General features: G+C 36.3%; 1 protein-coding gene across 1 annotated transcript in view; it reads left to right on the top strand.

The window, feature by feature from the left end:
* Window positions 1-13,181, top strand: part of MEIKIN (meiotic kinetochore factor) — a 130,207-nt gene that overhangs the window by 72,628 nt on the left and 44,398 nt on the right. Inside the window, exon 11 of the mRNA XM_036847283.1 lies at window positions 1,320-1,439. Coding sequence (XP_036703178.1) covers window positions 1,320-1,439 — 120 coding nt within the window. The remainder of the gene's footprint in view (window positions 1-1,319; window positions 1,440-13,181) is intronic.

The following is a 13,181-nucleotide window of genomic DNA, read 5'->3' as shown; positions in this document are numbered from 1 at the left end:
TAGTTTTACATTCCCAGCAGCAGTGTATGAGTGTTCTGATTTGTCTATATTCTTACCAACACTTACTATCATCCATCTTTTGGGGTGTGAAGTTGTATCTCATTGTGATTTTGTAATGGAGCTTATTGGCCCTTTGTATATCTTCTTTGGAGAAATGTCTACTCAGATCCTTTGCTCATTTAAAAGTTAGGTTATTTGTCTTTTTATTGTTGAGTTGTAAGTGTTCTTTATATGTTCTAGATACTAGACCCTTATCAGATAAATGATTTTCAAATATTTTCTCCCATTCTGTAGGTAAATACCAGTGTCTTTTAATAAATAAAAATACTTTTGAGAACACTTAATGGCTTAACATTTTAAGGTCTACATTTTGTTACCAAATGAGTCTGAGACTAATTGCCCTTTGGTTCTTCTACACCAAATGAGGCATATAGATTCCCCTCAATTCCAAGCTGTCATTCCTTGGCTGACTACACTGAAAGGAGGCCAGTTGACTCAAGGACTTCTGGAGATTTTCATTTTCTAGGGCCTCACTTTAATGTGACCTTCCTAACACTGTTTCAAGATACACATTGATAGGCCTGAAGTCGTTCTGTCCTCCTACAAGGAAGAGGAACTAGGCAAGGGTAGACGCCCCCCACTCCCTACCCAGCACAGTTGATAATTCATTTTGGGCACACATACATGTGTTGTAGCCTAGGTTCAGGCCAGATCTAGTCTGATCTGGATAGTCAGCATGGCAAAGCTTCTTGGAATCCCGAACTAAAGAGTATGGATCATGACTTTGGTTTTAAATATTTTGAATTTGATGTAGAAATATGTGGTGATTTAAGTAACCTGATAATGATATGGTTATGGTGCTCAGGAAAGAGATAGAGATTTAAAAATCTCTAGTGTACAATTGGTAGGCAAAAAGAAGGCAAGGGTAGAACACTGGGGAAGGCTGACAGTTAAGGGAAGAGCAGGAGAAATTATTCCATGAGGTGTAGTTGCTGGGTAGGTGAATTTCATTTAGTAGGCACTTAATATATATAAATTAAATTGTACTTTAGCAAATGAAAATTCCTATTTAAAAAATAATTTTAAAGCTAAAGAGCCTTGTGTTCTTCTTTATAGATTCACTTGTTCCCAGTTAAACATGCATCTTTTGAAGAAGTATTTGTAAATATCAGCAATTATATTAATTCAGATAAAATTATTCATATGTCAAGTTCACAAGAAAATCATTCTATTGAGAGAGTAGTTCTACTTTCCTTTAATTAAAAATATTGTTTTTGCAACATTGAGCTTCTACAAAAGAGTAATATATTCTTTTATAGATTGATTTGTCCTCAGTGCAAAAAACATCTTTTGAAGAACTGTTTCCAAATGTCAGCAATTATGTTAATTCAAATGAAATTGTTCCTGTGTCAACTTTGCAAGAAAATTCTTCAAATGAGGTAGTATTTTCAAATTTTCCTTCATTTACTAAAAGAAATAATTACTGTTATATTGGATACTTTGTATATGAGATACTTTAAGAGATCTGTAACTCAGTTGAGGCTAACATCATCTACATGTGGAGTCAGCTATCAGATATAATTCCAAATAAAGGATATTAGGCTGCCACAGCCAAAACACTTTGCATCATCAGGACCTAGGGATATTAAACAACTAGAGGAAATAGTATTATCCTACTTGAATCCAAAACTCAGTTTTTGTCTGTGCATATAAATTGTAGACATCAACCTAGTTGTGTTAGAATGAATATATGGAAGTACTGTGATCCACTAATAAAACTCATAACTCTAAGGGCCATGGGGGGTGGGGTGGGAGTAAAGAAAGAGGATGACCAGAAAAAGAGAGAAGAACAGAAGAGAGAGAAAGAGACAGAAAGAAAGGGAGAGAGGGCAGACAAGAGAGAGATAAAGAATAAGACAAGAAAGAGGCAGAGAGAAAAAGAAATTAAAAGGCAGAACATAGGGATGGGTAGTGGTTCATTGCAGCTAGACCTTTTCACTGTGACCCTGGAGTGAAGGTTGGGATGCAGGTGGTGAGGAGAAAGCTGGAGATGAGATTGTAGAGATCAACAGGGGCCAGTATCAAAGAGCATCTTATAATCTATGTTAAGGAATTTGGATTTTTTCTTGAGGGGGGGCTGGTAAGGGATTGTAAACAGGAGATATCAAATGTTCTTGTATAAAGTTTATTTTGGCTCCAGGGGTGGAGAACAGATTGTAAAAGGCTGAGACTAGAGGCAACTTGAGGGATAATCTCCAGAGAAAGAGAGTAAGAGAAAGAAAGAATATAGGGTAAGAGGCTTAAGGATAGTAAAAATAGTTTGAAATAGGAGTTTGGGGGAATGAAAGAATTAGGGAAACCAAGATTATAGCCCATTGTTGAGATCCCAGTTGAAACTGAGAACTATTGCTTTTTAAAAAAACATTCTTTATTGAGGTATAATATAAATGACATGCAATAAACTGCACATATTTAAAGTGTGCAATTTAAAAGTTTTCACGTATGTAAGCACCTTTGAAACAACCACCACAATCAAGATAGTGAAAATATCCATCACCAAAATTTCCTCCTACCATTTTATAATTTCTTTCTTTCTGCCCCACCCTCTGCTCCCTAAGCAACTACTGATCTAGTTACTGTCATTATAGATTGGATTTTGGAGTCACGAGGAGGGGGGGAGGGGGGAGAGGGAGAGGGGGAGAGAGGGAGAGAGGGAGAAAGGGAGAGAGGGAGAGAGGGAGAGAGAGAGAGAGAGAGAGTTTTTTGGTCTGGCTTCTTTTACTCAGCATAATTATTTTGAGATTCAGCCATGTTGTTGGGTGTATCAATAGTTTGTTCCTTTTTATTGCTAAGTAGTATTCCATTGCATGGTATACCATAATTTATTTAACCATTCACCTATTTATGGACATTCAGATTGTTTAACTGCTGGGAACATTTGTGTACAAGTATTTGTATTGACAAAGAATCTCTCCTTGATCAAACTTGAGTTAAGCTACTCTGAGCCCTCTTCTCAACTTGGCCTTGACCTTGGGCTTCCACGTCCATCCTTGAATACAGTTTTAGCAAGAATTCTGCTACGTCAGTTTAGAGAGAGTCCCCCACCCCTGATACCTGATCACCCTGGCTGCCTTTAGCAGCCTGGCCTATTAAGTCTAATTCGGTTCCTGGACCCAATTTCAACGAGTGTGCGATGGGGAAGGTTTTCCCACACCTCCAACAAGCGATGCTCCAGGCACCAGCTGGGTATCATAGATTTCAACCCAATTCTGACACTATCTACCCAGAGATAGCATCAGATTCCGCAGGTAAAGGACTCCGTCCCACAGGAACACCTTCCACTTCAGACACCAATTGCAAGCCCAGGTTATTACCTGTGTTTCTGACAGACTGGCTACAAATTGGAGGTTCCTGTGACCCCGTTCTTGGACTTCAGACTCCAGTCACAAGTCCAGATTGTTACATTTACTTCTGACTTACTGGCTATAAATCAGATGTTCTCACAACCCTCTCCTTGGGTTTGATTAATTTTCTAGAGCAGCTCACAGAACTCAGAAAAACATTTTACTTACTAAATTACTGGTTTATTATAAAAGGATATAATTCAGGAACAGCCAGATAGAAGACATGCATAGGGCAAGGTATGAGGAAAGGGTGCAGAGCTTCCATGCTTTTTCTTGGAGTGCCATTCTCCCCAAATCTCACCAACCCAGAAGCTGTTTGAACCCTGTACTTTTGGAGTTTTATGGAGGCTTCATTGCACAGGCATGGTTGATTAAATCAATGGTCATTGGTGATTCATTCAACCTCTAGCTCCTCTCTCTTCCCTTATGAGGAGAGGTTATGATGTGGGCCTGAAATTTCCAACCCTGTAATCACATAGCTGGTTTCCCTGGCAACCAGCCCCATCCTTTTTTTTCTTTTTAAATTAATTAACTTATTTATTTATTTTTTGGCTGCGTTGGGTCTTTGTTGCTGCACGCGGGCTTTCTCTAGTTGTGGTGAGCGGGGGCTACTCTTCGTTGCGGTGCATGGGCTTCTCATTGTGGTGGCTTCTCGTTGCAGAGCATGGGCTCTAGGTGCGCGGGCTTCAGTAGTTGTGGCACGTGGGCTCAGTAGTTGTGGCTCACAGGCTTTAGAGCGCAGGCTCAGTAGTTGTGGCACACAGGCTTAGTTGCTCAACAGCACGTGGGATCTTCCCAGACAGGGCTGGAACCCGTGTCCCCTGCATTGGCAGGCGGATTCTTAACCACTGCGCCACCAGGGAAGTCCCTCATCCTTAAGTGCAGTTCAAAAGTCACTTTATTAATGTAACAAAAGATACCTCATTGCTCTCATCACTTAGAAAATTCCAAGGGTTTTAGGAGCTCTATGCCAGAAATGGGGGCAAAGATCAAATATATATTTCCTATCATAAATCATAGTATCACAGATCAGTTTAGCAGGAATCCCTCTACCCTTGATGTCTCCTCATAGCAGTTTTCCATCCTCTGATGCCTTCACTCCCTTCATTGGCTATAAATCCCCAGCTGTCTTTGCTGTATTTGGAGTTGGACCCAACCTCTCTCTGCTGTTGCAGTACCCCTATTACAATAGTTTTGAATAAAGTCTTCCTTATTGTTTTAACAAGTATCAGAATATACTTTCTTTTATGGGATGGATGTATATTTTCTTTCCTCTTGGGTAGATATCTAAGAGTGGAAATTGCCAAGCTGTTTTCCAAAGTGGTTATACCATATCTTACATTTCCACTAGCAGTGTTTGAAACATGTAGTTGCTTGTGAAACAGTGTCATTTGAAGAACATAAATTTTTAACTTCAACGAAGTCCAACTTGTCAGTTTTTTAATAGGGTGTGCCTTTGTTGTCATATCTAAGAAATCTTTGCCTAACCCAAGGTCACAAAGATAGTCTATGTTTTCTTTTTTTAAAAATAAATTTATTTATTTATTTATTTATTTTTGGCTGCGTTGGGTCTTCATTGCTACACGCAGGCTTTCTCTAGTTGCGGCGAGTGGGAGCTACTCTTCGTTGCAGTGCACGGGCTTCTCACTGTGGTGGCTTCTCTTGTTGTGGAGTACGGGCTCTAGGCGCGCGGGCTTCAGTAGTTGTGGCTTGTGGGCTCTAGAGCGCAGGCTCAGTAGTTGTGGTGCACAGGCCCAGGTGCTCTGCAGCATGTGGGATCTTCCCAGACCAGGGATCGAACCCATGTCCCCTGCATTGGCAGGCAGATTCTTAACCACTGCACCACCAGGGAAGTCCCATCTATGTTTTCTTCTAGAAGTTTTATAGTTTAAAGTTTTACACTTAGGCCTATGAATTAATTTTATTATATGAGGTAAGGTATGGATTCAAGTTCATTTTTTTGCATATTGACATTCAGTTATTCTAGCACCATTTGTGGAAATGCTATCCTTTCTTCACTGTATTGCCTTTGCATCTTTGCTGAAAAACAGTTATCCCTATATATGTATGGGTTTGTGTCTGGATTCTCTATATTGTTCCATTCATCTACTTGTCTACCTTTATGCCAATACCATGCAGTATTGAATAATGTGGCACTATAGTAATTCTTGAAATCAGACAGTGTTACCCCTCTAACTTTGTTATTCTTTTTCAGTTGTTTTGGCTATTCTAGGTCCTTTGCATTTCTATATGAATTTTAGGATCAGCTTGTCAATTTCTACAAAAAAAAACCCAAAACAAAACCCTGACAGGATTTTGATTAAGATTGCATTGAATCTGTAGATTAATTTGCGGGTAATTGACATCATAACAAGATTGAGTTTCCCATCTTAAGAAAAAGGTGTATCTGTCCATTTTTTAGGTGTTCTTCAACATCTCTCTGAAATATTTTGTAATTTTTATTGTACAGGTCATTATTCCCACCTGATGTTATTATTTCTCACCTGATTTCAATATTTCATATTTTTGATGCTATTAATTTCAATTTCTCCCTATTCATTGCTAGCATATAGAAATACACATTTTTTAAATTTGATTATTATATTAGTCTTCTTGGGCTGCCATAACAAAATACCATAGACTGGGGGGTATTAAACAACAGAAGTTTATTTTTTCCCAGTTCTGGAGGCCAGGAAGTCCAAGACCAAAGTGCTGGCCTATTCAGTTCCTGATAGGGCTCTTTTCCTCGCTTGTAGATGGCCACCATCTTGCTATGACTTCACATGGTCTTTTCTCTCTTTGCACAAAGAAAGAGAGGGCTTTGGTGTTTCTTCCTTTTCTTATGAGGGCACCAGACCTCTCAGATTTGGGCCTCACCCTTATGAACTCATATCACCCTTTCATAGACCCTATCTCCAAATACAGTCTCGTTGAGGGTTATGACTTCAACATATGAATTTTGTAGGGACACAAACACTCAGTTCATAACAAAGGTACTGTAAACTTGCTAGTCTTAATTATTAGCTCTAGTAGTTTCTTCCCCTAAAGGTTCCATTAGACCATAAGCGATTATGTCATCTGTGAATAAAAAACAGTTTTACTTCTTCCTTTCCAATATGGATGCCTTTTTTTCCTTGCATAATTGCATTGGCTCCATCCTCCTGTACAATGTTGAGAGAGAGCAGTAGGGAGAGCAGACACCCTTGCAGTAGTTCACTATTAAGTATGATATTATCTGTAGGTTTTTCTTAGGTTGAGGAAGTTTCCTTCTATTCCTAATATGCTTGAGAGAGTTTATCCGGAATGGATGTTGGATTTTTGCCAAAGGTACTTCTTGTGTCTTTTAAGGTGATCATAGGGTTTTTCTTTTTCAGTTTGTTAATATGGTGAATTGATGATGATTGTGAATTGAATATAATATAATTGAATATAATATATTGATTGATGTTATGTTAAATCAACTCTGCCTCCTAGGATAAACCCTACTTGGTTGTGGTGTATTTTTCTTTTTATATATTTTTGGATTTGATTTTCTTAAATTTTTGCATCATTGTTCATGAGGGTCTGTACTTTTATTTTCTTTTGATGTGTATGTCTGGTTTTGGTATCAGAGTAATGATAACCTCATAGAACAAGTCGGGAAGTATTCCTTCCTCTTCGATTTTCTGGAAAAGATTGCCTTAAATGTTGGGTGGAATTCACTATTTAAGCCATCTAGGCCTGGAATTTTCTTTATTGGAAGGAAATAAACTATAGTTACAACCTCTTTAGGGCTATTCAACTTATCTCTTTCTTCTTGAGTGAACTTTGGTAGTTTGTGTATTTCAAGGAATTTGTCCATTTTCTGTAAACTTATTCATTTATTATCAAATATTTATAATATTTTCTTATTATTCTTTAATATATTGGCATCTGTAGTAATGTAATCTTTCTCATTCCTGATATTGATAATTTGTGTCTTCTCTCTTTTTCTTTTTCCCTGAACAATCTGGTTTCTGCTCTAATATTTTCTTTAGTCTGCTTACTTTGGGTTTAATTAGCTCTTCTTTTTTTACTTTCTTAAGATGGAAGCTGAGGTCATTGATATGAGACCTTTCTTCTTTTCTAATATAGGTTTTAATGCTACAGATTTCCTTCAACTACTGCTTTAGCAGCAACCCACAAGTTTTGACATGCTGCGTTTTCATTTTCATGCACTTCAAATACTTTCCACTTTCCCTACTTATTTATTCTTTGATCCATGGGCTGTTTAGAAGTGTGCTATTACCCAAATATCTGAAAAATTTCCAGAGATATTTCTGTTACAGATTTCTAATTTCATTCCATTGTGGTCTGAGACCATACTTTTTATGCCTAGAATCCTTTTAAATTTGTTGAGACATGTTTTATAACCAATATGGTTTATTTTGGTGAATGTTCTGTGTGTACTTTAGCATAATGGGTATTCTGCTTTTGTTGGGTAAAGTGGTCTATAAATGTCAATCATGTCAGATTGATTGGTAATGATGTTCAAGTTGACTATATCCTTGCTAATTTTTTGCCTACTTGGTCTATTGATTATTAAGAGGTATTGAAATCTCGTACTATAATGGTAGATTTCTCTCTTTCTCCTTTTAGTCCTATTCTTTTTTGTTTCACATATTTTGAAGCTCTGTTACTAGGTGTATAAACATTTACAGTGTTTAGGATTGTTTTGTCTTCTTGATTAATTCACCCCTTTATCATGAAAGACCTTATTTATCCCTGGTAATATTCTTTGCATAGAAATCTCCTTTGTCTGATATTAATATAGCTACTCCAGCTTTCTTTTGACTGTTGTTAGCATGGTGTATATTTTTGCATCTTTTTACTTTAAAAAAAATTTGTAGAGAAGTCTTAGTTTTATAGCAAAATTGAGAGGAAGGTTCAGTGATCTCTCATATACTCACTACTCCCACACATGCATAGCCATAACCATTATCAACATAATTCACCAGAATGGTACATTTTTTTACCAAGAATAAGCCTACATTGACATATCATAATCACCCAAATCCATAGTTTAAATTAGACTTCAATCTTGGTGTTGTACATTCTGTGGGTTTGGGCAAAAGTATAATGATATTACAGGCATACCTCAGAGATATTGCAGGTTCAGTTCCAGACCACAGCAATAAAGTGAATATCATAATAAAGTGAGTTACACAAGTATTTTGGTTTCAAAAAACTTGCATATAAAATTATATGCATATAAAATTATATTTATACTATACTGTAGTTGTTTAAGTGTGTAGTAGCATTAAATCAAAAAAAAATCTTAATTAAAAAATACTTTATTGCTAAAAAATGCCAAAACAATTATAATAGTAACATCAAAGTTCACTGATCGCTAATGACCATAACAAATATAATAATGAAAACATTTGAAATATGTGTGAATTACGAAAATGTGACACAGAAACATGAAGTGAGCAAATGCTGTTGGAAAAATGGCACCAGTAGACTTGCTGAACACAGGGTTGCCACAAAACTTCAATTTGTAAAAAAAATACAGTATGTGCAAAGTGCAATAAAGCAGAGAGCAATAAAACAAGGTATGCCTATACTTATAATATTGTATAGAGTATTTTCACTGCCCTAAGTATCCTCTATGCTCTACCTATTCATCTCCCCTCACCTACCCCTGACAATCATTGATCTTTTAATTTAATTATCTCCATAGTTTTGCCTTTTCCAAAATGTCATATAGTTGGAAACATACAGTATGTAGCTTTTTCAGCTTGGCTCCTTTCACTTAGTAATGTGCATTTTAGGTTCCTCCATGTCTTTTCAAGACTTAATAGCTCATTTCTTTTTAGCACTGAATGATATTCCATTGTCTGGATGTTTATCTACTCACCTACAGAAAGACATCTTGGTTGCTTCCAGGTTTTAGTAATTATGAATAAAAGCTGCTGTAAATATCCATGTGCAGATTTTTGTGTAGACATAAGTTTTCAACTGATTTGGATAAATACCACGGAGTGAAATCGCTAGATCAAGTGGTAAGAGTATGTTTAGTTTTGTAAGAAACCACCAAACTATCCTACAAAATGGCTATACCATTTTGCAGGCCCACCAGCAAAGAATGAGAGTTCATCTTACTCCACATCTTCACCAACATTTACTGTTTTCAGTGTTTTGGGGTTTGGCCATTCTAGTAGGTGTGTAGTGGCATCTCATTGTTGTTTTAATTTGCATATCCCTGATGTGAAAATATGATATGGAGCATCCTTTCCTATGCTTACTTGCCAGCTGTATATCTTCTTTGGGGAGGTGTCTGTTAAGCTGTTTGGCCCATTTTTTAATTGTGTTGTTTGTTTTCTTATTGTTGAGTTAACAGCTCTTTGTATATTTGGGGGATTTTTGTTTTGGTTTGTTTTTTATTTATTTATTTATTTATTTATTTGGCTGTGTCTGGTCTTAGTTGAGGCATGTGAGCTCTTCGTTGCGGCATGTGGGCTTCTCTCTAGTTGTGGTGCGTAGGCTCTAGAGCACACGGGCTCAGTAGTTGCAGCACACGGGCTCTCCAGTTGTTTGGCACGGGCTCCAGAGCGCACAGGCTCAGTAGTTGCAGCGCATGGGCTCTAGAGCATGCAGGCTTAGTTGCCCCGTGGCATGTGGGATCTTAGTTCTCCAACCAGGGATCATTAGTCCCCTGCATTGGAAGGTGGATTCTTAACCACTGGACCATCAGGGAAGTCCCTCTTTGTATATTTTGAATAGCAGTCCTTTATCAGATGTACCTTTTACAAATATTTTCTCCCAATTTGTGGCTTTTCTTCTAATTCTCTTGATACTCCCTTTTGCAAAGCAGAAGTTTTAAATTTTAAGTAAATCTGGCTTATCAATTATTTCTTTCATGGATCATGTCTTTGATGTCATATCTAAAAAAGCATCACCATACCCAAGTTCATCTAGGTTTTCTCCTATGTTAACTTTTAGGAGTTTCATAGTTTTGCATTTTACGTTTAGACCTGTGATCCATTTTGAGTTAATTTTGGTGAAGGTTGTAAGGTCTGTGTATAAATTCATTTTTTTTGTATGTGGATGTCCATTGTTCCAGCACCATTTGTTGAATAGAGTATTTTGCTTCATTGTATTTCCTTTGCTCCTTTGTCGAAGATCAGTGGAGTATATATGAGGGTCTATTTCTGGGTTCTCTCTTCTGTTCCATTGATCTATTTGTCCACTTTTTTGCCAATATCACACTCTCTTGATTACTTTAGCTTTATAATAAGTCTTAAAGTTGGATAGTGTCTGTCCTCTGACTTTGTTCTTCTCCTTCAATATTGTGTTCTCTAATCTGGGTCTTTTGCCTTTCCATATAAACTTTAGAATCAGTTTTTCAATATCCACAAAATTACTTGGTGAGATTTTTATTGGGATTGCACTGAATCTATAGATTAAGTTGGGATGAACTGCCATTTTGACAATATTGAGTTGTCTTATCTATGACCATGAAATATATCTCCATTTATTTCATCCTTTTTTGATGTCTTTAATCAGAGTTTTATCGTTTTTCTCATATAGATCTTATGCATATTTTGTTAGATTTATACCTAAATAATTCATTTTGGGGGGTGCTAATATAAATGGTAATGTGTTTTTAATTTCAAATTCCAATTGTCCGTTGTTGGTATATAGGAAAGCAATTGACTTTTGTATATTAACCTTGTATCCTGCATCCTTGCTATAATTGCTTACTAGCTCCAGGAGTTTTTTTTGTTGTTGTTGACTCTTTTGGATTTTCTGCATAGACAATCATGTCATCTACAAATAACAACAGCTTTATGCCTTCTTTACACTGTGTATATCTTTATTTCCTTTCTTGCCTTCTTGAATTAGCAAAGACTTCCAGTACAATGTTGAAAAACAGTGGTGAGAGGGGACATCCTTGCCTTATACCTGATCTTAGTGGGAAAGTTTCAAATTTTTCACCATTAAATATGATGTTAGCTGTAGGTGTTTTTTAATAGATGTTCTTTAGCAAGTTGAAGTTCCCCTCTATTCCTAGTTTTCTGAGAGTTTTTAATCATAAATGAGTATTGTATTTTGTCAATGCTTTTTCTGCATCTATTGATATGATCATGTGGTTTTTCTTCCTTAGCCTGTTAATGTGATAGATTGCATTAATTGATTTTTAAATGATGAGCCAGCCTTGCATACCTGGGTTAAATCCCACTTGATCTTGGTGTATAATTCTTTTTCATACATTGTTGCATTTGATTTGTTAATATTTTGCTGAGGATTTTACATCTATGTTCATGAGAGATATTGGTCTATAGTTTTCTTACTTGTAATGTCTTTTTTTAGTGTTAGTATTAGGATTATGCTGGCCTTGGAGAATAAGTTAGGAAGTGTCCCCTCTGCTTCTGTCCTCTGATAAAAGATTGTAGAGAATTGGTGTAATTCATTCCTTAAATGTTTGGTGGAATTCACCATTGAACTCATCTGGGCCTGGTGCTTTCTGTTTTGGAAGGTTATTCATTGTTGATTCAATATCTTTAATAGATATAGGGCTATCCACGTTGTCTTTTTCTTGAGTGCAGTCTGGAAGATTGTGCCTTTCAAGGAACTGGTCCATTTCATGTAAGTTATCAAAGGTGTAGGCATAAAGTTGTTCATAGTATTCTTTTATCACCCTTTAAAATTTTGTGGGCTCTATTGTAGTATTGTCTTCTCTTTCATTTCTGATAGTAATAATTTGGGTCATTTCTCCTTTTTTTCCTAGTTAGCCTGTATAGAGGCTTGTCAATTTTATTGACCTCTTCAAAGAACCAGCTTTTGTTTTTGTTCGTTTTCTGTATTGGTTTTCTCTTTTGAATTTCATTGGGTTTTGCTCTAATTCTTATTATTTCTTTTCTTCTGCTTACTTTGGATTTAATTTGCTCTCTTTTTTTTCTGTTTTCCTAGGTGCAAACATAGATTCTTTATTTTAGGTCTTTCTTCTTTTCTGATATGAATATTCAATGCTATCAATTTCCCTCTAAGCACTGCTTTGGCTGTATCCCACAAAGTTTCATAGGTTGTGTTTTCATTTTCATTTAGTTCAAAATGGTTTAAAATATATCTTGAGATTTCTTCTTTGACCCATGTGTTATTTATCTCTAAGTATTAATCTCTAAGTATTTGGGGATTTTTCCAGCTGTCTTTCTGTTACTGATTTCTAGTTTCATTCCATTGTGACCTGTTAGCACATACTGTATGATTTCTATTACTTTAAACTTGTTAAGATATGTTTTGTTGCCTAGAATGTGATTTTTCTTGGTGAACATTCCATGTGAGCTTGATAAAAATGTGTAATCTGCTGTTGTTGGATGAAATAGTCTGTAGATGTCCAATGTATCCAGTTAATTGATGGTGCTGTTGAGTTCGACTATGTCTCCACTTGTTTTCTGCCTGCTGGATCTACTTCAGAGAGAGAGGGTTTTAAAGTCTCCAGGTACTACAGTGGATTTATCCATTTCTCCTTTCTGTTCTATCCATTTTTGCCTCATATAGATGCTCTGTTGTTAGGTACATACACATTAAGAATTTTTATGTCTTCATGAAGAATTGACTTACTTATCATTATGTAATGCCCTGCTCTACCCCTTATAACTTTCCTTACTTTGGAGTCTGCTCTATCTAATATTAATATAGCTACTCCCACTTTCTTTTGATTAGTGTTAGCATGTTATATCTTTCTCCATTTACTTTTTCTTTTAAATTTTTGTTGGAATATAGTTGATTTACAAGTTGTTATTCAATAGTTTC

Source organism: Balaenoptera musculus, chromosome 3, assembly GCF_009873245.2.
Source record: "Balaenoptera musculus isolate JJ_BM4_2016_0621 chromosome 3, mBalMus1.pri.v3, whole genome shotgun sequence".
Taxonomy (NCBI): domain Eukaryota; kingdom Metazoa; phylum Chordata; class Mammalia; order Artiodactyla; family Balaenopteridae; genus Balaenoptera; species Balaenoptera musculus.
Note: the sequence above shows the minus strand (reverse complement) of the source record. Positions and strands in the feature narration are given on the sequence as shown.